A 16,728-nucleotide genomic window follows, 5' to 3' on the forward strand; every position below is an offset into this window, starting at 1 on the left:
GAGTTGTGCATTAGTCGTTGTAAAGATCAGTTGAACAAACAATAACATACAGCAGGGGTTGTTAACGTTTTTTAGGCCAAGGACCTCTTAACTGTGACAGACTGAGCAGGGACCCCCTTCTACATATATTGTATAAGTTGCTTATTAAGATGGGCCTACAATAAAGTGTGGGGCCTAAAGCCTTTATACGTACCTTTTAAGCGCATATAATAAGCTATTAAATTAATTGGCAAGCTTTATAAATCATGTTTTGATGTTAAACATCCATGTGGCACAGTGAACCCTCACGAATAGGCCGATTTGTTTGCTAATATGTTGGATTCATGTTAAAGGTCCCATGGAATGAACATTTCACATTTCACTCACCTTTTTTAACATTAATGAGTGGCACATCCTAAGGAAAGCTCATTGTGGGACTGGCTCTAGTGGCTGTATTTCTGCACCAAGGCTGAATTTTGGGAAAGAGACTTCAGATATTAGGGGACCACTAAGGTCTATATAAAAGCATCCAAAGAACACCATGTCATGGGACCTTTAAGACACTTTTCTTTAAACACTTGGTGGACCCCCTGCAGTAACTGAGGACCCCTGTTCTTATACATAATTAATTACCATATAGTTAATTTTGCTCAGAACCCCTCGAATTCAAAGAAATGCTCACTCCGTGTCGAAGGCAAGATATGCACAGTTAACCTAGAACTTGTCAATTGAACTTTATTGGTCAGAAAGTGTCATGAATATACATTTGTGGTAAAGTTTCCAAAATCCTCATATGGTAAAGATTACCACCCCAAATTTTTGTGGAGCAGCCCAGATGCTGGCATTATCATATACAAATGCAAAAAGGGGTTATCTAGAGAAAGTTCACTACAGCAGAACTTTAATACCTGCCTTCAACCAGCTAATCTGGGCTAAAATCACAAGTCATCAAGCATCAACCCTGCCAAAAATATCCTTATGCTTAACTGAATCCAGGAGCACAATGTCCTTAGAAGGCTGAGGGCTAGAAATGAAGAGAATTTCCCTTAGAGTAAGTGATCAGATACATTCACACATACTGCATGGGTACCTACAGTAACACAATTGTTGCTATTCTTTAAGCATGGTGTTTTTGTGAACAATCATCTTCAACACGATCACAAAGTGCTGAAAAAAAGCTACAATAAAAGGAAAGGTATCTGGGTGAATGGTTGTTTTGATCTTGCTGCTACATGATGTACATTAAAAGGATTATAAGCAATTTCACTTTAAATACAAGTTTATAAAAATCTGTGTCATTACGAAAATATACCATTTTCCTAATTGCATATTCTGTGATAAGTTATTCCAAAGTGTGGAGACTGCATAGTGAAGACACTGAATGGAATAACATCATGCCAATGTTATAGCTGGGCTGTACATTCTGCTTTACTTCGCTGCATGGTATAATTTGATAGAAGATATTTCTGTAGTGTCAATGTAGCCGGTGCTCAGCCTGGTCCACATTGCTCTGATTCCTGTTGAGCCTCATCTGGAGTCCAGTCCCAGCGCCACACATGGAGCATATGGTCATAGAATGAGCAGCTTGCCAGCAGACAGGACAGTGAAGACGCGTCCTCGTTCGAGTTGAGGGCAGGGCCTGGACCTCTATCCCCACTGACAGAGGGCGCTGCAATGCCCTCTGGGATGTATCGTCCTGCATCATCTTCTAGGGAAGTGTCGAAGCTGGCAGTGGGAGATTCGTACTGAATTCTCAGGTGTCCTCCGCTCTCTGTGAGGCTTTCCTTTGGTTCTGCAGCAACGGGGGAGCAAGGAACGGGCTCCTCCAGGGACAGCTGGGACCAGTCGGCTCCGTACGCCAGGGAGTTGTGGAGGATATAGGAGGCTACGACCGGACACGCTCCTCCACTGCCCTCTGGACAATGACAGGGAAACATTAAGGGTTTGAAACAGAAACAGAAGTTGCTCACTCTTGAGGTGTCCTGGTCCTAATGGGATCCATTTCATTCACACAACTTTTATACAATATCTTAGGTTGAATAACAGTTCCCACAAGTTTATCACCACCTAATGGATCCCAATTTATTCTGTAATGAAGATGTAAAACTCCTAAGTAACAGGACAATGAAGAAAAGAAAATATCTTGGTTGAGAGATTGAAAGGTTTTCTCTGCAACTACCATCTATGGTGAATACTAGGGTTTAGCATTAGTCATTTTCTTTTCTTTTTCTTTTTTTTAACAGTTTTGAAAATGTAATTATTTTTCAAAAAAGGTAATTTAGGACTGCAAGTACTTTTTTTTTTTTTTTATTTCATGATCCGTGAACCAAAAGTTACCAGTTTGAATCCAGTCAGGGACATTTGGTGCATCTCATTCTCCTTCATTTTCTGTCATCTCTCTAATATTGGCATATAATACAGGCATAAAATTCCAGCTCAAAATCATCCTCAAAAACACGGTAATCATCACATTTGAGAAGCTGAAACCAGAGAATGTTTGGCATTTTTGTTTGAAAAATCACTGACATTTTTTATCATTTATCAAAATAGTTGCCATTTATTTTTCTATTGATTAACTTAATGAATCAGAAGGCCAAACTCATGAAGAAGGCAAAGCTAATGCTTGGTACCTAGGTTAACTAAATGAACGACTAACCAACCATAAAACGAAGAAGAAGAAAAAAAAAAGTTCATGGTAACAATCCATAGCAAATGTTTCCTTGGCCATCTCTCCTTCCTACTCACCCAGGGCCTGCTGGCAGTGAAGGATGTGGAAGTCATTGTGCATGCTGGCTGCCAGCAGCAGGTGCTGGTGAGTCGGGTGCCACTTGAGCCTCCACACGCCACCGCCCACGGGACTCTCGCTGAGAGGCTGCCGCATGTTCCTGCCATCCCACAGCAAAACCTGCTCATCGTAGCTGCAGAAAGAGAAGCCCAAAACACAAGACTTACAGACACTCACTTGGCTGAAAGGAGAGAGCCAGCTGAAAGTTTAGGACAAGAAGACCAAAGACAGAGGAAGCAGTGGTAAACAGAGTTTCTGCAGGTTTCATCAAGTCAAATTTAAAGGGGTGATAGAATGCAAAACCGATTTTACCCTGTCATAGTTGAATAACGACAGTTTGGTGGGTAAATAGGACATACATAGAAGCTCAAAGTCCCACTGACACCCCTTTACTATGAAAATCTCATATTTTGAAACTGCCGCTGAAAACGGGCGAATCCCAACAAAGCTGAGTTGCTTGCGTAAGCGTCTCAAAATCCGGAACCTTAAGAGAACAGTCACGCCCCAATATTTACATAGGCTACACAACTGACCTGAGATCAGGTAGTCTTCTGAATCTAGCTAGGTCACGCAGATCTCTGCTATTCCATTACAAAATTCACTTCTGAAACTTTTTGTACGAAATCAACCATATAAAGCTCAAATATGGGCGCGCTACGAAAAAGGATGCGGCTAATTGCAAATTTTCTCCGACTGTGTGTCGGAGTTTAGTGCGCCGTTGGTGGGTGCCTGCGGTTGCTACATCGCGCCCTGACCACGCAGTGTCAGCGAGCTTGTTACGCCCGCAATCTTTTAACCCCCCCGCCAGGTTCCAGTGAATCTTATAATGGGTATGTGTGTTGAGTTATTTAAACAAACAATCGGGAAATAAAGCCTCTTGTCCGCGAAGTCTCATTGATAGAGCCGGCGTGAGATGGAATCCATCAATGAGAGCTAGCTAGCCTCCTAACTCTGACACTCACAAAAATACATTCAATTGATATCCGAAATCGGACAAGTGTTAGCTAAGCTTTGTAAGACCTTGAGGAACCTGTAATATTCATGCCGGGACGAAATTCAAACTGTAAATATACTTTAGTTATGCGAAGTGAGCAAGCTGCGATATTTCCCCATTGTAATGAATGGGACATATAGCAAGCAGCTGCTGGTCCTAAAAAGACGTTTATGCGTTTCATAAAAATGCCTTAAAATCAAATCGGACACAACGGTTAGCTTTATAAGACATTGGGGAATGATGTATAAGTGGCGGGGGAAATTCAAACTGTAAATATAATTTAGTTATGGCGACTGTGTAGCTAGCTAGCTGCGGTATTTCCCCATTGTAATGAATGGGACATATAGCAAGCAGCTGCTGGTCCTACAAAGACGCCATCGTTCATAAAAATGCCTTAAAATCAAATCGGACACAACTGTTAGCTTTATAAGACATTGGGGAATGATGTATAAGTGGGGACACAAAATTCAAACTGTAAATATAATTTAGTTATGGCGAACGTGTAGCTAGCTAGCGGCGGTATTTCCCTATTGTAATGAATGGGACATATAGCAAGCAGCTGCTGGTCCTACAAAAGCCACCCCGCGTTCATAAAAATGCCTTAAAATCAAATCGGACAACGGTTAGCTTTATAAGACATTGGGGAATGATGTTATACAAGTGGCGTGACGAAATTCAAACTGTAAATATAATTTAGTTATGGCGACAGTGTAGCTAGGCTGCGTATTTCCCCATTGTAATGAATGGGACATATTGCAAGCAGCTGCTCGGTCCTACAAAGACGCCTTCACGTTCATAAAAATGCCTTAAAATCAAAGTGGCGTGACGAAATTCAAACCGTAAATATATTATAGTTATGCCGGCAGCTGGCCGCGGAGACCCGTAGTGCAGTATCCACAAAGGGTGACTTTTGCGCCTATGGACGCCCAGCAGGCTGTCGCCTGCCCAGACTGTGTGGAGCTCCAAAGTCCAAAACGCGTCTTACCAAATTTCCAATTAGCCATCAAATTTTGTAAAACGGCCCATATTTCAGCTTTATATAGTTGATTTCTCGCTTAAAAAGTCTCAGAAGTGAATTTGGTAATGAAACATTGCAGTGTCTAAAATCATGAGATTCTGTCGCTTCTCTAATGTATGTGTATTGGGGATTCGCTCAACCAATCAGCTGCGTCTCTAATATTGCGTATGGCAGGTCGCTCAACCAATCAGCGCGCAGCTCATCTAAATATTCATGACCATACCATATTTGGAAGAAAAGCTCTTGTTACAAATAGGGCCAAAACACAGGGATGCATAAGGGCCAATAAAATATCAACCAGGCCATTTTCAGCCCAACCAATGTTACATACCCCATTAGGAGACCATAAGGAACAGTGTGAAATACCCTATATAATCATTCTATCACCCCTTTAAGACTTTTTAAGACCATTATAAATGAAATTTAAGACCTTTATCACAACATCAACTGGGTCCTAAATTCAGGGTTTTAAAGCCAAGTAACACTAAACTTGCACTTCGCCATAGCTGAAGAATGAAATCTGTTTCATGTCTGTGGTACAATCTGAAAGAGTTTACCCTGTAAACAGTAGCTATAACCGTACAAAAGGCAATTCTCACACAATGCCAAGTTCCCATAGAGAGTTCTCTGGGGTATTTACCTGCCTGTAGCCAGGATGTGTTCCCGATGTGGGTTGCTGTGAATACTGCACACACCCATCGAGTGCCTTCAAGAGAACAGAACAGACAGTGTACTAATATTAGGGTTGCACAATATTGACAAAATGTGATATTGCAATATCGATTATGAATATTGCAATATAGATATTAATTTTGATATTTTTAAAAATTACAAAAGTTACGGGAAAACGCATCAAAATAGATTCATAAATAATTAAACAAGTTTTCTTACAACACATGGTTTATTTATTGGACTGGTCCAACATGAATAAATAAATAAATAAGGACCATGTCTACAGAACATTACATAAATAAAGAGAACAGGACACAACTTTTCTTTCCTTTTCTGATTTGGTCAGTTTTGTTGTCTATTTCTTCACTCACACTGTCACTCTGTTGAAATATGCACACACGTGGTACATTCCGTAGGGTTTGTCACGTAGTGGACGCGTGCATTGACGTGCACTAACGTGCACGTGGCACGGTAACTGGCCAATGAAACATGATCATTACAGTGTTTCAAGTGAGCTCTAAATCGAACACAACTAAGACACACAGCCAACGGATGGGACGCAGCGCTCCACAAAATAATCTAAATATTGCATACTTGTTGCGACACTTTCTATATATTGCGATAGCGATATTGAGTTGATATATCTTTCACCCCTAACTAATATGTACTTTTCCTAAACGGACAAACCAAATGAATATTGTTGTTGCCCTGGCTGGGCCATACGGAGAAAATCAGATATCACGATATTCTTGACCAAATACCTCCACGTCGATATTGGAACGATATTGTAGGGTTGACTATTGGTCTGTTTTAACAAAAAACCTTCACAATTCGATTTTAGATAAATAAAACTTAATAATGTGGATAGAATTGACTAAGTGGGTAAGGAGGCAAATAATTGAACAGCTAGAACAGTCTGGTAAGTTCAGAAAAGTACATCACTTTACTGTAACGCAGCCTTTAACACCAGTTAAAGACAAGTTCTATGTGATACGCAAAGGCAACTGGACTTGCTAGGAATTCTGCAAAGATGTTACGCCTCTCATCCAAAAGGCTTCTTCAGTTCTCACTGACTAGTGGGGAGCTCCAGATCTGTATCTGGTGGGTTGTGTCACCTGAGGGTCATTAGTCACATTCAGGTCGTTGACTTGAGAGAAAAGACAACATCGATGCAAAGATGATATCTAGTCTCATTATATCACAATGTCGATATGATATTGATATACTGCCCAGCCCTAGTTGATGCGAACATCAGTACTCACCTTTTACTGGTGAACGTGGGGCAGGAGGGGCCGACCCTGAGGTCCCAGCCTTTAAGTTTGCAATCATCCCCACCTGTGGAGGAACGACAAACACACACAGAGAGAGGAAAAGGTGTAAATGCAAAGCATACATAAATGATCAGAAAAGAGAAATAGCAGTAACAATGAGCTCCCTCTTATTCACCTAAATGCTGATTACACATTAATAAGAATAATGTATTAATATAAAAATATAGTTAATTATATAACACTGTAAAAGGAGATATCCAGCATACAATTTTACCTTGTTGCCGATATATCTGCATCATTCTACAGTGTATGTCGACCGATAAGTAACAAGATATCAAATGCCAAAGATATATTCGTGACTTTTAGGAACAATGTTGCTGTTGCATAAGTTGTTTTCCAGAGAGCACTGTCAAGCTATTTCTCAACTGCAAAGTGTCCTGCTTAGTACATATCTTTGCCACAATCTTTAAAAAAAAAATCTTTGTGCATGGTCTGCGTTTACATAAAAACATGATTATCAGCTGATGTATCAGTATCAAATTTTAGGAACTCTTAAATATAAAGTCAGCATCGGCTGGGCTCCATAAAGCTGGGTTCTTTAACTGAAAGAAAGATGGAGCAGGGACCCCTACTACATATATAAAAGCTACATCGAGCTCTGGTTGTGAACACTGGTTTGAGGCTCCTACATCAGAGCACTGTGCTCACACTGCGCTGACGGACAGCTCCGTTTATTCAGTTTAAGACAAATATCACACACCAAATGTTTCTGTCTGGGATGCTGTAGTTATTGTATTTACTATGTAACATGTTCAATTCATAAATAAAGTTACTTACAGTTACTTTTGCTAAACCATGCAGTGACGTAGAAAAAAAAAAATGAACTTAGGTCAATCTAGGCAGGCTGATAACCACAGGAAGAAAAGTTGGAACCAGAAGAAAATGTCTGCTTAGGGCTCCAAAAAGGTCAGGGACAGCCCTGCAAGTATTCATTAAAATGAGACCCACCAAATGATTACGGCTAATCCATATCTTACCCCTCTGTCTGGTTTAATAAAAAAGCTATTGATAGGCAATGGGCCAAATCTGGAATTCATTTTCTTGGTGACTTGGTTATGCAAAATAAAATTAGATCATTTGATGAAATTAAGAGTGAATATGATCTTAGTCAACAGGATTTTGGGAATTTTTTTTACAGATCAGGCATTGTATTCTAACCAATAGAAGAAACTATCTTGACCCTCCAGCTAAGAGCCAGGAGTTGTTTCATCGTCGGACTGGGGAGGAGGGACTGAGTACCCAGGGCCCTCATGTGAGGAGGGCCCAAAAAGATGCTAGAATGAATAGCTGTGGATGCGGAGAGGGGCCCATAGAAAATGCCTTTCTACAGGGCCCAGAATTTTGTGCTATGCCCCTGCAAAGCTCAAGCTCAACTTACTCAGTATAAACTGTTACCCCACAACAATTAGCCAAACTTAAACTAAGGGACAGCGACACCTGCTGGAAATGTGAGAAAGAAGTTGGTATTGTTGTACACATGTTGCATTTTTGTGAGAAAAATAAGCAACTTTGGGAGGGTGTTATTACTCTCCTGAATAAGCTATTTCAACGGCAGTTGATCAAATCTCCAGCTTTATGTGTTCTGGGTCTTCTACTGGACGACAACGTTCTGTGAATAAATGGAGATTATGGGTTCGTCTGGCCAAAACAACAGGATATAGAATGATATTGAGACACTGAAAATCGACTAGCCCATGTTGTTTGAAGGAATGGATTGAGTTGATCACAAAAATGGCTACATTTGAACGTGTTAAATACAGAGGAATGGGGAGGGCCGATATTTTCCCAAGAGTGTGGGGCTCCTTTTTGGCTGTAATAGGAGTCTACATTTTTCCTGGCACCTGGTATAATAGATTGGTAGATTTGGTATCTGGTACTATCAAGGCATGTTTATTTATATTTTATATTAATTTATTTGTTATTGTTTTGTATTCCTCTGATTGTAATGTTTGTTCTGTGTTGTCCACAGCTGTCTCATTATGAAATTGTATTGAATGGCTGACAGGTGCAGCCTGGGTTTATTTGAGGGGCAAAATATTTGTGAATTAGTCTGATTCCTATTGTTATTCCCTCTGTCTTAGTGTAAGGGATGCAACTGTTTGTTTGTTTTTATTTTTTTTATGATTATTACATGTCAATTATGATTTACAATAAGGTAGTGTTACCAGAGTAAACCAGCTGTGTGTCCCAGTAGGAGAAGGCTGAGATCCAGGCCTCAAAGTCATGGGCTTTCCACTGTGACAGAGCTGTGAGAGCGCCTTCAGCCAGGGACAGCACACTGATGCAGCCTGCAGAGTCGCTGCACACCACCCGCACATCACTGCTGCAGAAACAAACAGGGGAACCCACTCAACTGTCATAAAAGGAGCCGTGTGTGTGTCTATGTGTGTGTACATATACACATAATGTTACCTGTGATGCAACATTCATATGGAGTCAGAGCTATGACTTCATAGTAATTGGAGAAGAAATAAAGTTCCTTAGATGTAACAAACTGAATCATAAACAACTGCAAATGATCACAACCTTCTCAAAAAATTTTAAAAAGTAGCCATATAAGACAGAAACTGTCCTATCTGGCAACACTGGACAGTGGTTTTCGTACAAAATTGAGATGAACTGTTGTATGGCCCAGGTGGTCCATGCTGAGTGTGTTACCTGTCCATTCTCCCCGTGGACCAGTCTAACGACAGAGCCAGCCGCTCTGCTCCCACCTCCAAACTGCACAGCGAGTGCAGACTACAGCCACCTTCCTACTGGATACACACATTCATTAGCACGGACTACCACATCAACAACTGGTGTCACACCTCATAATAGTATTATAATAGGGGGGGGGGGGAATACAAAATCATATGTATCAGGATTTTTTTTTGGTGATGACTTAGGAATCGATTATTTTCCCTAGAATCGTGATTTGATTTTTTTTTACCAATGATTCACCTAAATATTTTTTGTTTAGACGGTATCGTTGACGCCGACTACATCATATCCGTTTCCAGCAAAACAGAGCGACAGCAGAAAATGCAGAAAAGCCATGTTATGTTCTTCTTTACAAATGAAATAAATGTCAGACTGAATCTTCTTAGAAAACAATTAGCTTTTAGACATGTCTCATGATATATTGTCTCTAGATGTGTATAATTCAACTTTTGCTTTTGTTAAAGAAGGAAAGGAAAATCCCAATACTCAATAATATCAAATCACAATACTTCTTGAATCGCAATAAATAGCAATCACAATTCAACCCCCAGTCTGTACACAAACATCAGCTATAAGCCTATAAATATTAGATGTCACTGGTTGGGATTCTTCTGATGCCATATTTCTCACCTGACTGTCTGACAGCGTGTACAGCTGCAGCTCTCCGGTGGCAGCTGCCATTCCCAGCACTGCCCTCCCTGACACCGGCACATGGCACCTGAGAACACGCAAAGGAATCAACAAGAGGGAAGCAGCCAAAAGCTGGGTTCCAAACTGTTTCCTATCACGGAAATAGTGCACCATATAGTGTGTTCGCCATTTTGTAGTGGTGTTCGTATTGGAATTCAAAAATGCAGCAAAGGGCCACAGTTCAGAGTCGAACCCAGGCCGCTGCGTCGAGGGGTAAACACCTATATATGGGCGCCCCCTCTACCAACTGAGCTATCCGGGTGCCCATGCACAGCTACTTTGAGCGTACATACGATGTTCTCTACATTTTACTCCTGTATCCCACAATGCAACGCGTTCGTGTTTTCCCAGAGGAGAAGAAGAAGCAGAAGCACCCGCGAAAACTCAAAATTGGGAATCTAACATCCAACATATATACAATATTTGACTCTCCTCCTGAGTGCTCATCTACTGACACAGGTCAGTGTTTTCAATGAATGTTACGATGTGTCCGGAATCTGGTTTGGTCGTTCCCGATATAGTTCACTATATATACACATCAATAACTGATCAAACCTGATTTCTTACCATTTCAAATCTAAAATGGCCGCGGTGTCCATGCGCTGTAGCTCAGTGAGAGGAGGGATCATAGATCCCTCTCGCCGAAATTCAAAAAGGTACAAGCGACCAGTCCGCCTTGGGGTGGCATCCTCTTCCTCTGCCTACAGGAAGAAAATGAAAAGGACATCATCAGTCTACGGTCAGATACCAACAGGAGCACGACTATGTACCTGTTACTGCTGCATTAAATTGAGTCACAAAGAACTCAGGCAGCACAATTAATCATATAATAATCATTATGACTTTACAAGGCAGGCTTGGCAAAGTATGTCCAATAGATTAAATGTAATTAATTAATTTGGTAAGCACCGTTACCAGCACATTTGAATTGAAATGAAACAATGAGTATGAGGTATGAAGTGTTGACTTAATTTGATTGGAGCGTGTTTACTGTACAAAAATTTAAACCTGTGTGATGAGTATAATTGGGCTATGTATAGAGTAAGGTATGGAGTAATAGCGATGATCCATATACTGTTATTAGATGTAGTTTTCAATAATGTTTTTTATGTCAATCTCCATTTATGTGTACCGACTATTTTAAATGTACAGCCAAAAGAGGGTTATGCTTCCTATAGTAGGTGTGGACAACCCCAACTCATTTTTGCCCTGCTATGGGACCCAGTCTAGATTTGGACACAGGGCCTTAGGATAAGGTCCTAAGTTGACATTATGCTTAAATGGTGCATTTCAACTTGCAAACTGACTAGCAAACTTTCACAAACCAAGTGCACCTGGAGATCTCAGGGCTAGGGCTGCACAATTACTATGGACTGTATTGCAATATCCAAATCGCTGGGGGCCGCAATACGTGTTAAAATCAAAATATGTGTCAAACCATTCTGAATTTGGTATTGTGGTGCTACAAATACGTCCCAACTTACAAATCGCATCCCGCAGACTAAATTGTAAAAAATTATCCCCAAAAAAAACGATTATCCAATATCGTGAATCATATCACAGCCTCATCCTTGACAAGATGACAGCAAGCACTTAACCCAACGTAACGTTAGTTCTAGTTGGATTAATCCCATGTGGTCTAAAAGAGGAGAAACAATGGCACTGCACTGGGAAATCAGTGTTCCTTCGGACAGTAACGACTAAAACAGGTTTGATGTTGTCATACCGTGTAGATAGAGATAGGAAACACCTGACACTAATGCTGAATCAACTACAGATGAAAACAGGTCAGGAAGTGTCGCTTAGTATGACGTTCTGTCCATACAACACCGGGGTACAGCTAGGACTGTTCCTATGTAACCTCACCCCTTTATGCAGCTGGTACGTCCCGCAGGCCAGGACATCGTGGTTCGATGCAACAGGACACCACTCCACCGTGTCAGCACTCAGCTCCGTGTCAAACACCTGTAGATTACGGGTCCTCGACTTCCAAGCCATGACCACCTGCTTTGCATAACGTTAGGGTTACTGTGCCAGTGCTATAACTAAAAAGCAGACTTAGATTCCGTTACGTCTCGGCTGTAAAATTAAAAGTAAACTCAGATAAGTCCAACAAGTTAGTAGTACGGAACCATAAGCAATACTATCTAGCTAGCTAGCTAACTTCCAGTGGGCTATCTGAGCTAAATAATCTGTTTGACAGTTAGCTAGCAGCTAACGTGGTTATAACTTACTCACTGCAGCGCCAACAGTTAGACACTTCAGATAGTGAACAGATATTCAACGGGTGAATTAAATGCCCAAAGTTGAGCTTACATTTGTTTAATACTGAATATCCAGAGAAACAAAACATTAATAACAAAGTCACACGTGAGCCAGCCACGACTGGACGACTCAATACGTAATTACGTCATCGCTTGGCGTAAAGGGTGCGTTTAGGAACCACTGCAAAACAAGATCAAATCGACAGTTTACATCAGTGGTTCTAAAACTTTTTTGTGCCAGCGCCCTCCTATCCATTATCCAGGTCCCTAACGCCCCCCAACAAATATTATGTAGGCTAATTGCCCCGAATATTAATGATTACGCCCTAATATAGGCCTATTACTGTTGTTACTATTGTTATCAAAAATAATCAAAATCAAATCATTGAATGACGAACAACACATGTATTAGTTTCCCAGGTATCAAAAAAGCCATGTGAATAGAAATTATATATATTTACAGTTTTTTTTTTTAAATGCAACCATTTGACATTCAAATGAAATAACAGCAGCCAATCAGAACGACTAGATATGTAACATTCAAACTATAATTAGGTATTATCAAAAGGCCTGATGCATGTCCCTGGTGTGAACCTCAGCACCTTTATAAGATGACTATAATTTGATTGTCCTTTTTTGGTTGGTAAGTGACCTTGGGTGTCATGAAAGGCGCTTTAAATAAAATGTATTATTATTATTATTATTATTATTATTATTACAAACACTAACGGTATCCAATCAGAAACAGCTAGCAATTTAACATTCAAATCTATTTTTCATTCAAATCTAAATCTCTAATCAAATTGTTCCAACGGAAAACAAGCTGGCACTTATCAAGGGGTAAAAGCAGAAGGATTACACACACACACACACACACACACAGAAAAGTATTTTGGTGATGACAAACGACTTGAAGAACGACACCTACTGCTGAATGGAAATAATTTTACAACCTTTGAAAATTAGCTAGAGCCCTTTTTTATGCTTAGAAGAGTCTAGGTTAAAAGAGTCTAGGTTAGAAGAGTCTAGGTTAGAAGAGTCGAGGTTAGAAGAGTCTAGGTTAGAAGAGTCGAGGTTAGAAGAGTCGAGGTTAGAAGAGTCGAGGTTAGAAGAGTCTAGGTTAAAAGAGTCTAGGTTAGAAGAGTCGAGGTTAGAAGAGTCTAGGTTAGAAGAGTCTAGGTTAGAAGAGTCTAGGTTAGAAGAGTTGAGGTTAGAAGAGTCAAGTTTAGAAGAGTCTAGGTTAAAAGAGTCTAGGTTAGAAGAGTCGAGGTTAGAAGAGTCGAGGTTAGAAGAGTCAAGGTTAGAAGAGTCTAGGTTAGAAGAGTCGAGGTTACAAGAGTCGAGGTTAAAAGAGTTTAGGTTAGAAGAGTCGAGGTTTAGAAGAGTCAAGGTTATAAGGGTCGAGGTTAGAAGAGTCTAGGTTAGAAGAGTCTAGGTTAGAAGAGTCGAGGTTAGAAGAGTCGAGGTTAGAAGAGTCTAGGTTAGAAGAGTCTAGGTTAGAAGAGTCTAGGTTAGAAGAGTCTAGGTTAGAAGAGTTGAGGTTAGAAGAGTCAAGTTTAGAAGAGTCTAGGTTAAAAGAGTCGAGGTTAGAAGAGTCGAGGTTAGAAGAGTCGAGGTTAGAAGAGTCGAGGTTAGAAGAGTCTAGGTTAGAAGAGTCGAGGTTAGAAGAGTCGAGGTTAAAAGAGTTTAGGTTAGAAGAGTCGAGGTTTAGAAGAGTCGAGGTTATAAGGGTCGAGGTTAGAAGAGTCTAGGTTAGAAGAGTCTAGGTTAGAAGAGTCGAGGTTAGAAGAGTCGAGGTTAGAAGAGTCAAGGTTAAAAGAGTCTAGGTTAGAAGAGTCGAGGTTAGAAGAGTCGAGGTTAGAAGAGTCGAGGTTAGAAGAGTCTAGGTTAGAAGAGTCGAGGTTAGAAGAGTCGAGGTTAGAAGATTCGAGGTTAGAAGAGTCTAGGTTAGAAGAGTCGAGGTTAGAAGAGTCGAGGTTAGAAGAGTCTAGGTTAAAAGAGTCTAGGTTAGAAGAGTCGAGGTTAGAAGAGTCGAGGTTAGAAGAGTCTAGGTTAGAAGAGTCGAGGTTAGAAGAGTCGAGGTTAGAAGAGTCTAGGTTAAAAGAGTCTAGGTTAGAAGAGTCGAGGTTAGAAGAGTCGAGGTTAGAAGAGTCGAGGTTAGAAGAGTATAGGTTTGCTATCGCCCGTCTTGCGAGTAAATAGCAGAAAAAAATGTTTGGAGAAACGCCCCCCCCCACCCCCCCATTTTGTGGTGTGTTTTGTGGAGGTGTGAGAGTCCTGTACAGTAAACAGTGACATCACTGCCTCTATCAGGCATGAAAACGGGTCAGGGTTGAAAAAGATGGCATGCTCCCCCGGAAGAAAATTTTAAATTTTCCATATTTTAAAGCATCAATCTGATGCATTTTGAGATGCATTTTTTGCCAACCAACAGTGTAAAATTTCAATATGCACTCATTAAAGTTAATTTGACTGACAACACAGTTAAAGTCCTTCTGACATTACACACACAAGTCATAATTTTTAAAAACTAAAAATTTTTGGATCAATTTTTACTTCTTCCAACCATATGTTGAATTAAGAGTCAATGTGGATTTACATATTGTAATAATATCATAATCCTAAAATGAATCATTGTGAAAACTAAACTCTACTACTTTGGCAAGGTCATCACCAGTACATTCAAGATTTTGTCCATGTTGATATTAGCTGCTTTATTTACATTTATTAAAAACGTGGCATAGTTTATCTTTTCATATAGCTAGACGTCTAGACTCTGGGACAAGGCCGTTATGTTTAAATACCTGCCATGCTGATTCCAAACAGACAGCTTTATCAAGGCAGTTTGGACTTCAGATAGCTTGTCCTCTATTCATGCCCAGCTCCATTTGTTTCAACTACTTTCTCAAATAAAGCTGCATATATATATATGCTTCACGTTTAATAAACTTTGCCTCCATTTTGTTTAGCCGCGTTACCACAGAGACCACACCGGCACCGCATCAACCCATCTGATTGGCTAGAACTCATTTCATTGGTAGGTGGAAGTTCGATGATTGGTTAAATCCAGCGCATCAAAACAAATTCCATGTGGACTTTTTAATTTATTTATTTTTCTAAAATAGTCATACGCCAGAAATCGGGCACCAGGCCCAAGTACTTAACCCCCCCTCCCCCCTAAACAAAAGGCAGCACGGAGCTGCGCCAAACAAAGCTGACAGAAGCACAGAAGAGTTAGGATACCCGTCTCCAGTCACAGTGCTGTAAACTGGCAGGTTTTAATGTTGCAGACCACACATTGTTTTGTAGTTTAAGTGTAAACATGTATTGTTATTGTGAATCTTTGGTTTAAACTAGCTTTCAAACAAACGCCCCCCAAGGGCACCTCAATGCCCCCCTTTCCAAAATATTGCTTCTAATGCCCCCCATCATCTTCTGAACGTCCCCGTTGAGAAACACTGTGTTAAAACATCACCATAGTCAATCACACACAAAAAGTAGCAGCAACAAGCTTAGAAAGAAAAGCATTTAAGGTCTATTTCTGCAATAAAAACCAAGCATCACATTACAAGGCATGTTGGAAGTTTACCTTTTTTTCTGCATTAATAACAAAGCAAAAAAGCTGGTCACTTTTTCAAATGCCATTTATGAAATAAAAGTGAAAACAGATATAAATTGGTTATAAACACAGACATTAGACTTTCATTTTACCTAAAATGTTCTCATTTTAATTGGGGCAATATAGATTAAACATCTGAAAGGTGATGTTGATGGGCTTAATAAGCACGTTTATCCTATACAATTTCAGCATGCTTGACAGGCACCAGTCAGAGGTCCAAACCCACATCGGAAGGGAGAGGTGGGGAACCGGTGGGTGAAAGACCTCCTCGCTGAATACGCTGAGAGCTTCCCACAAATCTCCTGTCACCTCGAAGCCAACAGAATGTGCACCCGTACAAGTCTGGCTACCACACCTGGGTATACCTCACTTCATCTTTGTAAAGAGTTATTACATTTCAGTTAAATACCCAATACGATCTATGTAAACATGCAAGAAAAAAGCTTCGGCCTTTATTTGATTTTTTTCCCCTCTATCTGTACTTTAGGTACACCACATGTGTGACGTTTCCAGCTGGTACACCATGCTGGCAGAGGTCCTGTGCTGCGGGCCATGTACCAAGGCAGGCAGGTAGCAAGGAAGGTGTGACAGTGGGTCGCTGGATTGTGTGGGATTCCGCTATTTTATCACAACTTAGCGAGGCTCACCAAGCTATGTTCCCTGCCATCCTCAC

At 40.5% G+C, this 16,728-nt stretch overlaps 1 protein-coding gene across 6 annotated transcripts; it reads right to left on the reverse strand.

Moving 5' to 3' along the window:
- Positions 1-697: 697 nt before the first annotated feature.
- dph7 (diphthamide biosynthesis 7) lies at positions 698-12,616 on the reverse strand. 6 transcript variants are annotated; one of them, XM_039802398.1, is made up of 10 exons: positions 12,489-12,616; positions 12,039-12,176; positions 10,740-10,873; positions 10,113-10,200; positions 9,438-9,532; positions 8,945-9,102; positions 6,711-6,783; positions 5,417-5,482; positions 2,725-2,897; positions 698-1,894 (listed from the first exon to the last, which is right to left on the reverse strand). In XM_039802398.1, the coding sequence occupies exons 2-10, from the start codon at positions 12,168-12,170 to the stop codon at positions 1,470-1,472; spliced, it is 1,344 nt and encodes a 447-aa protein (XP_039658332.1). In that variant the 5' UTR covers positions 12,171-12,176; positions 12,489-12,616; the 3' UTR covers positions 698-1,469. The 6 variants fall into 6 exon arrangements, with proteins under 6 accessions (XP_039658332.1, XP_039658331.1, XP_039658327.1 ...); XM_039802397.1 differs by having other exon boundaries at positions 12,411-12,589; XM_039802393.1 differs by having other exon boundaries at positions 12,407-12,589.
- Positions 12,617-16,728: the final 4,112 nt, after the last annotated feature.

This window comes from Perca fluviatilis, chromosome 6, assembly GCF_010015445.1.
Source record: "Perca fluviatilis chromosome 6, GENO_Pfluv_1.0, whole genome shotgun sequence".
NCBI lineage: Eukaryota > Metazoa > Chordata > Actinopteri > Perciformes > Percidae > Perca > Perca fluviatilis.

Coding starts and splice junctions, on each gene's coding strand:
- dph7 (XM_039802398.1), bottom strand. CDS start 12,170: ATGGCTTGGAAGTCGAGGACCCGTAATCTACAGGTGTTTGACACGGAG. Junction 9,103..9,437: donor TCCACGGGGAGAATGGACAG/GTAACACACTCA, acceptor TTGTTTCTGCAG/CAGTGATGTGCGGGTGGTGT. Junction 5,483..6,710: donor CCCACGTTCACCAGTAAAAG/GTGAGTACTGAT, acceptor GTTCTCTTGAAG/GCACTCGATGGGTGTGTGCA.